Raw genomic sequence first — 17142 nt, 5'->3', positions numbered from 1 at the left:
AGCCAAAGGCGTTAGGGTAATTGATGGAGTATTGTGTGAGAGGAATAAAGTATCATGTTTGAATTTCAGTGGCATGTATAATTTTGTTAAATGAGTTGTTTATAAATTTGTGTTTTGTTGTCCTGCTTTTAAAGGAATATTACATGCAAGTAAATACAGTAGTAGTAATATTAGATCAAGCCCGATCTGCCTGGACCATCAGATCCATAAACAGCAACAAACAATCATCTCTGCAAGGCTGTCCCATGCAGTGAACCGATGTTCCCTTGCGGTGGATGATGCCTTGCTATGGCAAGGCACAGGGGAAGAGTGGTGATTTGGTTCTTGAATGGATGCAACATTTGTGTCTCTTCACTCAGTTAACATGGTCACTGTATTTGGTTCCACATCACCCCATTATTTGCGTTTATACTGTAGTTACCACTTATCGATCAGTCTATCTATAGCCAGATGTCGTAATCCCATATGAGGTGGCTGCTTGTCCTTGAGTAGTTTTATGGGGAGGGGCACTAACACTCCACCAACCCACCTGCTGACACGTAGGGAACACGTGTAGGTTAGTTATATGGTTACCACCCAGCGTTGTAAATGATTTTCTGGCTTACAGGAAATCACTAGGCTTGTTTCCTGGGTTACAGGAAGCCATTAGGTTTGTTACTCAGAAGTATGCAGCACTGCATCAAATTTGTGTAAAGTTAACAGAGGCAGCTCTACACTGAGTGTGAGGATTGTAGGCATTGCACAGGTTTAAATCCTCAAAAGACGAAGAACAGCAGTAGACATGAACAGAACTAGCCTATTTTAACCTTGTTTAATCAGAAATAGAAGAAAGAAGTAACAACAAAAGGCATGAACAGAGCTATTGTCTTATCCTGTTTTAACAAATAAAAGTAAGAACAGCGATAGACATGAATAGATCTGTTTTTAGACAGTTTTATCAGAAACTAAAATAAAGAAGAACAACAGCAGATGGAAACAGAGCTTTCCTTGGATCTGATGTATTAATATTGGAGGTGGCAAAGAGGAGCAAGACATGACTGTATTATTTTAGATTGCATGTTTAAGTAGAAATGAAAGCAAGGAAGGATGGCAGACATGAACAGATCTTGGTTTTTGGATTTTGATCAGAAACTGAGGGGAAGGACAGCAACATACATAGATCATTAATTGGATATCCTGTCTTATCAGAAATCGAGTGTAGGGGAGAACCATATCAAACTGAAGCTGCATGGTTGTGTATAGTGGACTAGAAAGAACAAATCAATGCTGTGGAATCCATGAGATTATAGTACAGTATCATGTTACTAAAATGGCAAAGCTGAAGTCAAGCATATGCAGTAATTTAAATATGCCGCCACTAAAAAGTAAACTCCCTACTGTACAGTTGTTTGCTTTTCACACTGTCGCTTTATTTATTTAGAAAGGCACACTTAAATACTAAAAGTGGTAAAATATAATCACATGTTAATACCGATCTGAAAAGGTGTTTATTGTGACACCTGTAACTCCACGTCACTTTTTAACTGCGGTTGCCAGATGTGAAGTTTCAACTTACTGCAACTTGCAAAGTTTGTCGACTGTAAGGGTGATTTTAAAGACAGCTAAAGTCAGTAGCATGAATGAAATTAATGATAATAATTTGGGGTTACCCTCATAAGCAACATAATTAACCAAAAACTAAAAACAATAGATAATTTTTTTAGTGTGTTACAGGGAACAGGTTGGCGACAGTGTGGTTTGGCACCTGTGTGTTGTTTTTGTCAGCTGGCGGGCGGCGGACGTGAGGCCAAAGCTGCAATATGTTGACTCCAGGCCGGGTAATATTTCTATCTCTGGTGGTTCTGACGGCGGCACAGAACCGAGTAGCACCGGGTGTGCCACCAGCTCAGTACCAGGGCCAGCACCAGCAGCGACAGCCACCACCACCACAACAGCAGGGACACTACCAGGTAGTACCCAAGACTCAGGACTGACAGAATGGTTTGGATGGATGGATATTAATGTAGTAGCCAGTACAGTAATAACCTGGATTATAAGAGAAATTTTTTCATTTACTGCGGTGGTGTAACCAGAATGGTGGCCAGTGTGGTACTGGCTACCCCCAGAAATATGCCTGGCCACCCCATATTGCCAGGGCAGTACCCCCAACCATGACCTTCATCAAAGAGGGGTTTCACTAATCCGAATGATGAATGACAACAGCAGATGTAAATAATAGCTGCTCCCTACTGTCATTCATCATTCAGATTGGTCTGGCTTGGAAACTGAATGACATTAATATCACATGGAATGACACTGATATTACCTGTCATTTCAGTGTATAATTTCTTTCTACATGCCATTCCATCTTTTGGAGAAAGAATGACATTAGTATCACATGGAATGACACTGGAATTACTTGTCATTCTGATATATATCCCCTCCCTGCACCTCATTTGGTCTTTAGCAAACTGAATGACAGTGATGTTGCATGGAATGAAATGGATATTACCTATCATTCCAGTGTATACCCTCTCAATCTACACCTCCTTCCATCTTTAGGAAACAGAATAACATTAATATCACGTGGTATGACATAATATTAACTCATTGTAGCATACTCTGTTTAAACCTCATACAGTGTTAATATAATTCGGTTTCCTAAAGATACAATGGGAGTCGACAGAGAGTTTACACTGAATGACAGGCAATGTCAGTGTCATTCCATGTGATATTAATGTTATTCAGTTTCTGGGCCGGACTAATCTGAATGACAAATGATGGTAGGGAGTGGCTATTATTTACATTTGCAGTCGTCATTTGGTGTCATTTGTTGTTCAGATTGGTGAGCCACATCAGAGAGCTATTTGAGCCACTCCACAATTAATATATTCCATTCCATTTTAGAATTCCTAGCCATGCTACTGATTTAGTGATGTCCGATCATGCAGTTTGTCCTGGTGCTGTAGGCAGTCACAAACATCTAAGGATGGTTGTACAAAAGTAAAAATTTGCCCTTTTTACTGCCCTGTCTTCTCTCAGTAGGCTCAATGTGTATGAAAGGATGGGGTTTATAGCTCTCAGGAAATGTTCTAGGGTTAAAAATACTGTATTGTATACTGAAATGGTGATATCTCGTGTGATATGGAAATGAATCTAAGAAAATAGTCATCCCTCATTTTTTGTGGGTATTAGGGAACAGACACATCCATTAATAGTAAAAAACGTCAAGTAATGAAACCCCATCTAAAAGAGCACTAGCAGCCATAATTTAAAAATTTCTGTCTATCTGTCTATCTATTGCCAGACGCCTTAATCCCATATGGGGTGGGCACAAACAAATCACCTCCACGTTGCCCTGTCCCCCACCATTTCACTGCCCTGCTCCCAACTCACACCTCCCTCCCTCATAGCCTATACCTCTCCACTCCATCCCTCCATCTCATCTTCGGCCTCCCCCTCCCTCTCCCCCCCTCCCCTCACTCACATACACTCTCCTCATCAGTCTCTCACCCTCCATCCTCACCACATGGCCAAACCACCTCAGTGTGTTCCTCTTAATGCTTCCTATCACATCCACATCCACACCACAATGCTCCTTTATATCCCCATTTGTCAGCCTGTCTCTCCATGTGACTCCACAGGCTTTTCTTAAACAACTCACTTCCACTGCTCTCACTCTTGGCTTATGACCTTCCAACAACGTCCAAGCCTCACTTCCATATGTTAAAATTGGTATCACAGTACTGTCATGTAGTAACTTTTACACTTCCATGCTCACTTTGACTGCTTTCAAGGAACCAGCAACCTTTCTTCCCTGCTGTACCCTTTCAAGCACTTCACCCTCCAAACTTCCATCCTTACTCATGACAAGTACTTAAACATACTTAAACATACATTTTCCATTTCCTTACCATCCAACCTTACTGTACATTCACTGCCTTCACCACTCTCAAAGACCATCACTTTACTCTTCCCTACATTCACCTTTAGATTCCGTTTCTTACACAGTCTCCCAAACTCATCCACCAAGCCTTGCAACTCCCCTTCATCTTCACTTAACAACACAGTATCATCAGCAAACAACAGCACAGGGAGTTTCCAAACACTACCCTCTCTCACTAGGGCCACTCCAACATCCACTGCCCTACCTTGTATCTCTTTTATTAACCCATCCACATACTGATTGAACAACCATGGAGACATGACACATCCCTGTTTCAACCCAACTTTCAGAGAGAAAAATTCACTCAGGTCACCATCCACACGCTGAGTCTAAAAACATTTTGGAATGTCAACGAACATCACCAGACCTTAGAATCTAACTTTTTGTTGTGCATTTTTGGAGGAGGAGGCCGTAGCACGGGCCGAACAGGGTAGTACTCCCGAGGGGAATGGGAATGCTGGTGATAGGGAGAGCTGGAGCTCCTGTTTCACTAGCTATCTAACCATCCCCCTTTGCTGACCTATTCAGTGTGACAGTAACATGGAGAGTAGACCAGCATACTCTCCCAAACATTTCCTCTAACTATCTATGCACTACACCACATGCACTTTACATTTCACACAACGTATCCCACTACGTTACAGGGGTTGGCGCCAGCAAGGGCATGCGGCCAGAAAACTTTGCCCCCGCTACCTAGTGGCGGACTTCTGGGGGGAGGCGTGGCGGGGGTTCCGCCGGCATAGATCATGGGTCCAGGGCGAGATGGGGCTCGGGCCTGTGCTAGAGGGTACAGGGCATTGCGGTTCCCAGGCTGCCACTTCCGCCCAATAGAGAGGGGCCCGAACCTGGGAGTAGCGTCCCAGGAGGCTGCCCTATCAGTGGGTGTATAATGGCGGGATAGTTGCAGTGCCAAGACGCGCTTGGAGGGTGTCCCTGCAGCTGTCCTGGCAGGGTGCCCCGAGGCCACTACCACAGCCACTGGTAAGCTGGTGGGCTAGGGGTCCCAGATCCATTGCCTGGACCTGGGATTGTGCGGTGAGTGGGACCTGTGCTGTGTCTGTCCCCATTTATTAATACTGAAGATGACAAAACAAAAAAGGTTTCAAAGCAAGCCTGAGGACAGTAAATCACCCATGGGGATGAGGGTGGGTTTATGGAATGTGGGAAGTTTGAGGGGAAGAGCAGGGGAAGTCGTTGAGGCACTCAGTAGGAGGTGGGTGGACGTTGCGTGTTTGCAGGAAGTCCGGTACAGGGGTGGATCAGCCAGAAAGATTGTTGGGAAGGACTGTTGCTATAAGTTGTTTTGGCAGGGGAGGACAGACGGATATGGAGGTGTTGGTGTGATGGTTGCGGAGAAATGGGTGAAATATGTTATGAATGTTTTGAGAGTAAGCGATAGGATATTGGTTGTGAAAATTCTGTTGGGAAGAAAGATAGCTGTGATTATATCGGCATATGCTCCACAGGCAGGATTGGATGAATCAGAGAAAGATAGATTTTGGGATGATTTAATACGTGTAGTGGGTGGTATGCGGGATGATGAGATAGTGATTTTGGGAGGGGACTTAAATGGTCATGTAGGTGAAGCAGCCCAAGGTTATGAAGGAGTGCATGGGGGATGTGCATATGGTCTAAGGAATGCAGAAGGGGAAAGGATACTTGAGTTTGGGGAGGCAACGGACATGATTGTGTGCAACACATATTTTAGGAAGAGAGACAGTAGGTTAATTACGTATGAGTCTGGGGGAAATAGCAGTCAGATAGATTATTTTCTGGTTAGGAGGGCCGATAGGAGGTTAGTGAGGGATGTTAAAGTTATAGGAAGTGAGGAGTGTGTGCAGCAGCACAAACTATTGATTTGTGATATGGTGCTTAAAGAACAAATGATGAAAAAGAGGACTTATGTACCTAGGAGGAAAATATGGAAGCTGAAAAACCAAGTAGTAAGGGATGCCTTCTATAGCGAGTTGAGGAGAGTGGTGGCTGAACAGGGAGCTGTAGACAGAGGCGTTAATGAACAGTACAGAGCCCTCAAGAACAATTTCTTGAGAGTTACTGATGTAACATGTGGCTGGACAAGAGGACCACCAAGACATAAAGTAACTTGGTGGTGGGATGAGGGTGTAGAAGCTGCAATTAAGGAGAAAAGAAGGCTTTTCCGGGAATGGAAGAAGGGTGGTAGCAAAGAGGAATATTTGGCTGCCAAGCGTAGGGCTTGGAGAGAGGTATACAGGGCAAAGTCTGAGTCACAGAGACAATTACTTGATAACCTAAATCATGGGGAAAGGAAAAATATATTTAGGGTGGCAGGTCAGGTGAAGAGGGATAATCGGGATATCATAGGTGAGCAGTGTGTGAAGAATGATGAAGGAAGGGTAGTGGTGAACAGTGAGGATATTAAAGATGCATGGAGAGAGCATTATAACCGGTTGTTGAATGAGGAGTTTGACTGGGACAGGGAAGGTTTGGAGCCAGCAGATCCAGTGTCTGGCCCTTGGCCTTTGATTTATACTGCTACTGTGAGTGAGGCAATAGGCAGGATGAGGGTGGGGAAGGCAGCAGGTGTGTCTGGGTTGACTGCCGAAATGTTGAAGGCCTCAGGCGATATAGGGGTGAGTTTAGTCACTGACCTGATAAATAGGATTATTTATGAGTGTGTTGTCCCAGATGATTGGCTGAAGAGTGTAATTGTAAATGTGTATAAAGGGAAGGGTGATGCCCTGGAAAGAGGGAATTATAGAGGTATAAAGCTTTTAGATCAGATAATGAAGGTAATGGAGAGAGTTTTAGAAGGTATGATTAGAGAAAGAGTGAATATTGATGAGATGCAGTTTGGGTTTATGCCAGGTAGGGGGACCACTGATGCCATATTCATTGTTTGACAGCTTCAGGAAAAATATATTGGTAGGAGAAGGGATCTTTATTTTGTTTTTGTTGATTTGGAAAAGGCCTTTGACAGAGTCCCTAGAGAGGTGGTGAAGTGGGCAATGAGAAAGCTTGGCTTGGAGGAGTGGCTGGTTAGGGTGGTTATGGCCATGTATGTGGGTGCTCACACCCAGGTGAGAGTGAATGGAGATTTGAGTGATGAGTTTTCTGTGAATGTTGGTGTGCATCAGGGGTCAGTCTTGAGTCCCATGTTGTTTATCATGGTACTTGAAGCCCTTTCACGTGACTTTAGAAACGGACTCCCGTGGGAGTTGTTGTATGCTGATGATTTGGTGTTGATTGCAGAGAATGAAAGGGAGGCGGAGGAAAGGTTTAGGAAGTGGAGAGATGGTATGGGGCAAAAGGGTTTAAGGGTAAATGCAGATAAAACAAAAGTGATGATATCTAGGGTTGGTGGCGGTACTGTCAAAGACGAGGGAGAGTGGCCATGTGCAGTTTGCCGCAAGGGCGTGGGAAGTAATTCCATCTTGTGCGGTGTGTGTGATAAATGGGTGCATAAGAGATGTAGTGGTATCAGAGGTAGACTGCGAGATAATGCTGATTTTATGTGTACGGCGTGCCGGGGTGAGCAGGTGGAGATCGTCAGACGTGAAAGAATTGAACTTGCTGGTGAATCTCTTGAGTGTGTGGAAGAGTTTTGTTATTTAGGAGACATGTTGTGTGCTGGAGGTGGGGCTGGAGCTAGCTCTGTGGCTAGGGTGAGAAGTGGTTGGAAGAAGTTCAGGGAGCTCTTGCCTCTCCTGACATTGAGAGGGCTCTCCCTACGTGCTAAAGGGTCTTTGTATGCAGCGTGTGTTAGGAGTGTAATGCTGTATGGCAGTGAGACCTGGGCAGTGAAGGAGGAAGACATTCGCCGGCTCAGACGTACAGAAATGACAATGATTAGGTGGATGTGCAGTGCGTCCCTGCGTCCAAGGCCTGGAGGGGCTGGGTTTACAATGGAAGAGTTGAGAGGTAGGATGGGACTGGAGTGTATTGGTGTTGTGATGAGGAGAGGTAGATTGAGGTGGTTTGGACATGTGGAGAGGATGGGGGATGATAGTTGGGTGAGGAAGGTGAGAAGTGTTAATATTGGGGGTGGGGTTATGAGGGGTAGACCGAGAAAGACATGGGACGAGGTCATTAAGTGTGACCTTAGGGTTAAGGGACTGAACAGGGAGGCTGCAATGGATCGTGCAGCGTGGAGAGCCGCCATTAGGTGACCAAGGCCGACACATGCAAGCATGTTGGAGCCTTTAAAAACGAAAACGAAAACGATTTTTGGATGATTTAACAAATCTTTTTTCAGTTCATCCCACAATGCGCCATAAACCAGTGTATTATGTATTGGTTTACTCATCCACAAATAACCAAAATCAGCATTTTTGAAATAATGAAAAATAAGGGATGGCGACATGAGAGCTATCAGAACCTATCCTGACAAGTCTAATGTAGCCTAGATCTACCATGCCAGTGTCCTTCATCATTCACTGGTGTTTCAGGGAGGCGCCCCTGGAGTGCCACCCCAGCAGTATCAGGGTGCACCAGGCGTACCCCCACCACAGCAGCAGTACCAGCAGCCACCACAGCAGCAGCAGTACCAGCAGCCACCACAGCAACAGTACCAACCACCACCACCACCACAGCAGCAGCAGCAGCAACAGTACCAGGTGGGTGCTTAACTCTTTGAATCCGTATGATGTCATTTTTAGTTTATTGTTCCTGCCACCAGACAGTTTTATTCAGTGTTGGACTGATCTTATGTATGGTACTGAATGGGAATATTGAGAGGTATGTATAGCCCCTTCAGTTTGAACAGTCAGTCCTAAGCTGAGGTAAATCATTGGGAAACAGCAAGAATGAAGTAAAAAGGATGTCCATGGGCAAAACAGGTTAAATATCCATTATATACTGTTTTTCCTAGTAGTCTCAGTGTATAGTCAGGGACGTAAATTTTCCTAATATTCCACTGCTTTTATTCACATTTAGAGCTTATCCATTAGGTACTTTCTTCCTTCATGCGTCATATCAGAGAATCATCTGTGGGCATAAAAGCACATTGTCTTTTTTAGCATAGAAATATATTTGGCAGTGATGTCCCTGATTTTACATTAGCCAAATAATGCATCTGAACAGCTGTGAACCTTGAATTCAGAAAGAGCACCATGGCTTTTTTCATCTTGACTTTGTATGTAGACCTGCTGGTATATGTAGGTTATCTGGTTGTGAGGTGCTTCTCAAAATAATTCCATAACACTTTGCACTCGAAGCTTTAGAATTTCTTTCCGTACATTTGTGGATTTTAAGGTCAATTCCCAACTTTTATTAATTGTCATATTATGATGTTAGAGCGTTCTGATACTGTACATGCCTTGGCGAGAGTATCCTACTGGAGAAGGCGAGTAATCCTGCTGATTTTGTTGACAGTGTTTACCTTTATTTTCACTTCTTGATTTTAAACCTGCTCTGGCTGTCTTATTTCTGGTGCTTTTCTTGATTCCAGTTTTATATAACTGGGTAAGCTTGTTATATACATATATATATATATATATATATATATATATATATATATATATATATATATATATATATATACTGTATATATATATGCAGGTACAGTATATACATTGCCTTATAATTAATGCATGAAGTACCAGAGTAGGATGTGATGAAAAAACTGAATACAGTATAGGCAGAAGTAGGAACATTTGATAACCAAAGAGTAAATGTAAAGGGCTTCATAGTCAGTTTATTACCGTATACATGAATCCACTGAAGTTTTGCTGTACTGTGCTGTGATACTGTATCAGTGTTATGTGCACTTTGTAGTACAGTTGAGAGAAGGAAGAGGGGTGGACTGTAATGATACAAGAAAGATAGCAGTAACTTTATTGCTGCTGTTGTTACAAAGATATATTTTTTATTTTGGCTAACGCCTGATGATATTCGTTGGTTGAGAGCATTCTTGCGATCAGAATTTTAACTTTTTAAAATTGTGGAATTGCCTAAGTATTTTATTTGGGCTACTGGTAGTACTAGAATACTTTGTCTGAAAGAAATTCTATGTCAAAAACTTGAACAAAGTTGCTGGGAGTTTTACCATGTCTATTCATGATATAGAGTTATAAAACATGAATGAAATGAGTTGGTTGTTTTGTGCAGGATGGACCCATGAGATACTGTGCATCTTTTTGTGACAGGGTTCTGAAGCTTTGTTCAGTCAACCTCATATTTGGCCCTTTAGTGCCTTATTAGTGTTCATATCTTTTCAGCTATTGTCCCGCACTACCCTAGGCTAATAAGTTTTGAAGCTGTTTGAAAAGAAGTTTAAATTTTATGAAAATATGTCTGCAGTATAGAAGACACTGCTGAAGGCCAAACTTAGCACAGCAGGATCAAATGGAATGTAGTCTAGAACTGCAGTCAGATTTTATTCTTGCTTAACCCTGCTTGTACAGGAATTATATTGTAGCACATATGTATGATATGCCAAGGAGGTATGTATGTATGTATCAAAGTCCTAGAGGGCAAAAGGTTAGTAGAATGAGGAAAGGAAGACCATAAAGAAAGTGGAACTATAGAATGGAATAATAGGTACTGTACTTGAGGTAGGATGATGTGGCATTGTTGTTGTGGCCCATCTTGACAAGAAATAGGTGGACCGTAGGAAGCCAAGCCACTTTAACTGGGTGCTCTCAGGGATGTTTTGTTGAGGTTATGCAGCATTGTCTGTGTTTTGAAAGGGTTGTCTGTAATGATAACACTTGTTTTGGCTAGGTAAGTTTGAAACCGGAAGTGTGTACTTCACTGTGAGTGTAGGATTGAATTTGTTCACCTACCTGGTATAGTTTTGTGTGAAATTTGTGTCCTTAGAGGAATACACAGGATACACCTGGCTGTGGTTGAAGGTGTTTATGAATATGGGAATTTCATGTTTGACAGTAAATGAAAACAAATGCTTTAGAACAACGCAGTTGTGATTAAGGTGAAGTACAGTACACAGTGAAGTGTGGTGCAACTGTATGTATAGCTTGGGTGAAAATGAAGTATGTATACCATATGTCTTCTGATTGAATAGGTTAAATATAGAAGTATGAAGGCACCCTACTAACACCGATGAAATATAGAACTGTAAAGACATCCTACTAATGGTGTGATGGTTCAGGGTGTGCAGCAAGGGGGCCAGCAGGCAGCTCACTACGGCAGTGGGGGCCACAACCAGCAGCGAGTCCTGCACAACCCCAACCTGAACCAGGAGCGTGAGCACATCAAGGACCACCTTGAAGTTCCGATTGACACTGCTGGCATGTCTGATCAGGAGTTGCAGTTCCACTATTTCAAGATGCACGATGCCGACAATAATAACAAGCTTGATGGCCAGGAACTCATTAAATCTCTCTTCCACTGGCATGATGAAGCTAACCACGACCCGAACAAAAGTGGACATCCCCCACCGGAGCCTAAATTGTTTACTGATAGCGAATTGGTTAATATGATTGACCCTATTTTGGACCAGGACGATAAAAATAAGGATGGGTTTATTGATTATCCAGAATTTGTTCAGGCACAACGCAATGCAGCCAATCAGGCAGCAGCAGCAGCCCAAAATATGGGATAGGGGACAATGGAATTATAAATTGATATTATAACTGTGCAGACAAAATTTAAACGGTACAATCCAGTGATGTATTATTTCACTTTATTCTTGTTACCCTCAGAAAATATTTAACTTAGGAAGATCTCTGATAGTGAAGGGGTTATTACAGGTTCGATGTAATGTCTTCAGTTCAAAAAGTCTCTGCTAAACAAAATGTAACTGAGTGGTAATAACTAGAATAATATAGACAATATGATACAGTGAGGGCAGACGCTGAAATTTAGTTTATTTAATCTCTTACGTTCAGTGACATATTTTGCATTTTATTTGTGCTACTACTGGACAGGTCAATTCAGCTTAAGGGTGATTTTTAAAAACTAGTAGGATATACCAGTAGCCATCATTAACCTTTTCACTTCTAAACATTATTGTGAAGTTGAATAAGACCATCAGGAGGCAGCAAGAGTGAAATAAAAAATATGTTATTGGACTAAAGTTGTTAAAAAGTAAAAGTTTTGTTGAAGGGGAAAATAATCCAGATTGACAGAAAATAATTAACTTGACTAGAAATAAGAATGTGACTATTCTGGCTGATTTGTTCTCCCTCAGTTATGTTTTCTATTTCGTTGCTTTCTGTACTGAACTTTACCTCATCTTTGAGTGGAAAAAAAAATGTGGTGATGGTGATGGCTGATTTTACTTTTTCAAGTAGCATCAGTGAAGTAGAACATCTCAAGGGGACTTTTTTTACTTTTTGTACTGGAGATTAGCTTAGAATTGTACGCTTTCAAGAGTATATTCTGGGCTGTGTATTTTCTATTCCTATATTTTGTTAAAATAAAAATTCTATCTCAAATTACATGGCTGTGTTTTGAATTTGTAACAAGATTTTAAGGTTCCACCATTGTACAGATTAAGCTTTGCCCAAGTAGCTAATACACTATTCTTTATACAATTGGGTCTCCACCTATATGAGTTTGGACAGTTTACACTTATTTACGCAGGGAAAATACATTATTGATATTGGTATGTGTGTTTGGACAATCGACAACAGAAGTTCTGTCACCTCATGCTTCTCTCACCTTGTATTTTGAAAATCAGTGTGAAGAATTTGCTGTAACTGACTGTAAACTTGATCTGACCACAGATCAGTATCATTAGTGTTTGTCTTGGATTAAAGTGACTCATTTTTAAAGTTCACGGAGAGAAAAGCAGGAGAGGCAATTGACTTTTGCTTCCGATTGTGATTTCAGATCTGGTAGAGTGAATGAATTACTAAATCCATTATTTTCTTAATACAGTATTAATTATATTTGTTAAATATTGTACTAGGATGCTTATAATATTCTACATACATGCCTGGTCTATTTTGCTTAGAGTATGTGAAGTAATTTTTAAGGGGGTAGAAATGACTGATAAGGGGAAGGCCATATCCTTACTATTTTCTCTTTTATTTGATTGTTTTTAAACTTTATTGGGTGCAAAAGTTATGGTTGGTGGGTGCAAAAGTTATGGTGGGTTTGGATTAAAGTGTCAGGTACACGTAAACTTCCTTGAACTGAAGTCAGTGTTGAATAGTCTTCATAAGCTGTAAAGTTTAGCTTGTGTGAATTTGACTTAAGATGGTCTTGACCCTAAAAATTGTACATGGTATAAGCAGAGATCAAAGGGTAATCCTTTATTTTTTATTTATTTATTTTTCTTATTACAAGTACTGTACTTCCATAAATGTTTTTCCAAGAAGTAAAGTTGTTTATGAGGTCATTGGATACAAAGTTCAAAACTGATATTGAAATTATTTTTCAGCTGTGAATGGAAATGAAGGGTATGAAAATAAAATATACATGAATAAAACTTGTAAGATTTCCATCAGAATGACTCATTTACATTATAAGCCACAACTCAAGACATTATTTAATACTCGGGCACATTGCAGTGTTTTTAATCCAAAACCCCTTCAAAATTATCCAGCATGTGATATCAGTATTACCAAATCATACACTAGAGATGTACAGTACTTGCACAACAGTAGTGTACTATTTATTGAACTGGCTCCTTCACTATGACACTTCACATCAAGATACAAACAACATCATTGGTGTTGGGAACTGTAGGTCAACCCCATAGGGACAGTTGCTTACCTGCGGTCAGTGGGAATGCTCGATCATATGGATTGGGGTTGAGAAACATTATTATTATCCTACGTAATCACTTCAAATGACATTTGTATTTTAGTCAGGCTATCACCAGTTACTTTCTTCAAGTTAGGGAAGGTTTTGTGTAGTGAAGGGGTTATCATTCCAGATAATTTTGTTCAAGTTAGGGAATATTTCTAATAGTGAAGGGGTTACTGAAGGCTATATCTAACCCCATGAGCTCAAACTCTTTCTTAAGCTGAATGAAATCATCTGGAGGTGACAAGAATAAACTTCAGATGACATTCTTAGACTGAAGATGTTAAAGGTATCATAATGAAGGAGCTAAAGGAGTGAATGCGTAGGTTATAAGTTGAGTGTGTGTGTGTGTGTGTGTGTGTGTGTGTTTCTACAGAAAGTTATTGGTTTAAATGATGAATATTGGAAAAAAGGATTGGCTTTGTATTTTCTATATCGGTTCTGTCGGTCACAAGGAGGTACGAGCTGGGTTTATGGAAATACGTAAGGAATTGCAGTAAATTGTAAGTTTTTGTTATTAAATTTTAAAAAGTGCTTCCAGGTTATACCAAATGGAAGTTTAGCTCGACCCTGTCAACACAGTGACAACTTTTGTATTTTAATCTTTCTACTGCCGAACTGTAATATTCAACATACGAAGGTCATAGTAGTAGTTGAAACCCAGGGTCATCTGATTGTGAACCCAGTGGATTGCAGGTAGAAGCTAATTCTTGTGCAGCCGACCATCTTCCTTTTGGGATGTGGGGAGGGAGCTGAGGGACATTCTTCTAACCAGGCAGCTCCACCACTCAGTTATATTAGCGCCATCATGTGACAGTGTCCCTCTTCAGCACTCAGCATAGGAATGAACCACTTGAAGAAGAGTTGTTTTAAGAAGGTTGAAACTTGTAATAAGAATATAATAAACAAATGTATCATTTTATGAAAGGGATTGGTAAGAGTAGTTGGCAAAATTAATCCTATGTTTTACCAGGCTGATGCAGTATGACTAGTGTGTATGTGACTGCCTCTTTGTGCTTTTTGGTGTTAAATAATAGTTCGTGTAATACTGTATAAAAAAAATTATTAACCAGAGATAATATGAACAGGGTTTATGGGTGTTCAGGCTTGTAGTTTCTTTATAAATAAATACAGGAAAATGAAGAAAAATATTGTTGTTTCCTCAAATAGCTTAAGTGGTCAAATCTGGTGGGTAATTTTTTGACCCGTGGCATACTCAATTGTTACTTTTTACCTTAACTTGGCCCAGATCTGTATTCCTTTGCAGCTTATATCACAGCCGAGAGGCATAGCATTTCTTGTGTTAACATTTTCACAACCATGCATGGAAGATGGAGTAGAGACAGTTTTTGGCCAAATTAAAGTGAAAAGAGTATAGGGTGAAGTGGTTTTTAGACACAGCTGGACAGGAACCTGGTGGACTGTAGGGATCTGACCACTTCATCTGGGCATTCCAAGAGGTCTTTTGTTGGAGTTATGTTGTAGGATTGGTAGTGTTGTGAAAGTGAAGTGTATTATTAATGTATAGAAAGGGAAAGAGCTATTTTGGCGCAGTGAATTGTTGAGTTATTTTGTGTTGTGTAGCTAGAGGCACAAGTATAGTTTTGCCCTCATCCGTTTTTACCGTAATGAATGGGTTGGTAAGGCTCTAGGGAAGAGACTCACGTGATCCAATCCTTACTTGCCCCATCAAGAATGTTAGGGCCTTGGGCTAAGACATTCAACAGTTAATGGAACCAGTTGGTGGCCACTGTGTGGCATTTTGAGCAATAAATCCCAATATCCCCTTGAAATTAAACCTTATGAGCCACATACAGTTGGAGTCCTACCCTAAGACCTCCAGGCTGCCAGTAATTGTATTTGCAAACAATCTTGTCATATCTGTAGGACAGTTGAGTCAGGATAATTTACTGTCAAATATATTTTTTCATTTCATTATAATTCTAGTTTTATTATGAAATGTTTGCTAGCTGAAGTAGTGAAAATCACTAAGTCAATTTGAAAAAAGTTCAGTATAGTAAATATGAAACAAGCCCTAGTTTACAATGAATCATTTTACAGCATAGTTTCCCTAGTAGTTAATCAGAAAATAATTTAATAAAGCTTTTCTCTGTGATATTTACTATAGTTGATTTAAATGCTTGGTAGGTTAATGAAAAAGTATGGTATGGAATCTTGTGCATAATTTAAACAATGTCGTAAGTATGGAATTTTAAAAGCAAAAAAAGGTCGAAGACTCCCAGCTTATCCCCTTCAAATCAATACACATTGCTGCTATCTCCAGACAATTTCTTCAGTTCCGCCAGTCCTGGACAGGTGCATTTGACATTTGTGGTATGAAACACAAAAAGGTTATTGTTGATATAGTATATTTTAGTTAATAAGGAATCAAGTATATACAGGATAAACATTGATATAAATTATATACAGAACAAACATTGATATAAACTTAGTCAACAGAAACATGAATCTTAAAATTTGTATTACAAAACAATTTCACAAGTTTTGCTGAAACTTTAAGAATTAGCTAACAATGATCATGTTAAAAAGTCTCCATGCAACACTTTCTGTTTAAACATTGCTGTTACTATATCATTAGGTACTCACTCATTTCCTCACTCTGCATCTTTACTGTGCTGTCCTCCAAGAACAGGCAGAGTCCATAAACCAGGCCAAAACATTGTTACCCAGCTCTTTTAAGGAATGCATGGTAATGTATTGGAATACTGTAAAATGCACATATGTAAAATTACAGCACAGGCTTGAAAAGAAGTACTTATGAAAGAAACAGTATTATACAATATTAGTAAAGTTTAGAAACCTATTCGTACAGGCTAAAAGATTGTTTAAATAGTTTAGAATACATTTAGATTACTGTATGCTAACTGCTTATTATAACTCAAGATAGTGCATTGACTAGACAAACCAGAACATAATGGTAAACTGTAAACAAGTGATAAGTAGTTTACTATGCCAAGCCTGAAAAAAAAAAAAAAAAAAAAAAAAAAATTGATGTATACAGTATACCATAGATATTAATGACTTTACTGTGACTGCTTAAATAGTGTATACATTTAGGAAAATATGGCTAAAATATCACATGCACCAAACGTTTTTATTCAATGAAAATATAGAGCTTGTCATTTGAAAACTAGCGCATCAATTCACTAAACATTATGTCATAAACTTTTTCCGAGAGATGGGTAGGAATGGGGTAGTACTCCTTGAGGTTATCTGGAACTAGTTTGCCTGGTTCTGGATGATCGAAGGTGGAGGAACCCGTGTTTGTGCTGTTATCTGACTGTTTAGTGGAAGGTTCTGTTGTCGTTACAGTGGGTGCGTCTGTTGTGGTAGCCTCCTCAGTTGTTGTATTTGATTCCTTAACTGTGGTGGTGGGTTCCTCTGTTGTGGGTTCCGTGGCTGTAGTGGGTTCTTCTGTTGTGATGGCAGTGGATCCCTTGGTTGTAGCTGTTGTGGGGAGTTCGCTGGTTGTGGTATTAGTGGGTCCCTTAGTTGTTGCA

At 40.4% G+C, this 17142-nt stretch overlaps 1 protein-coding gene across 2 annotated transcripts; it reads left to right on the top strand.

Annotated features, from left to right (window-relative positions):
- The first annotated feature begins 1731 nt into the window (after positions 1-1731).
- LOC145404480 (uncharacterized) lies at positions 1732-14752 on the top strand. 2 transcript variants are annotated; one of them, XM_080276017.1, is made up of 4 exons: positions 1732-1949; positions 8353-8397; positions 8440-8520; positions 11016-14752. In XM_080276017.1, the coding sequence occupies exons 1-4, from the start codon at positions 1800-1802 to the stop codon at positions 11466-11468; spliced, it is 729 nt and encodes a 242-aa protein (XP_080132143.1). In that variant the 5' UTR covers positions 1732-1799; the 3' UTR covers positions 11469-14752. The 2 variants fall into 2 exon arrangements, with proteins under 2 accessions (XP_080132143.1, XP_080132142.1); XM_080276016.1 differs by having other exon boundaries at positions 8353-8520.
- The last annotated feature ends 2390 nt before the right edge of the window (positions 14753-17142 follow it).

This window comes from Coenobita brevimanus, chromosome 63 (assembly GCF_032717465.1).
Source record: "Coenobita brevimanus isolate Jiangsu-jjx chromosome 63, ASM3271746v2, whole genome shotgun sequence".
Classification (NCBI taxonomy): Eukaryota; Metazoa; Arthropoda; class Malacostraca; order Decapoda; family Coenobitidae; genus Coenobita; species Coenobita brevimanus.
This window is presented reverse-complemented; position numbering and strand designations above follow the sequence as displayed.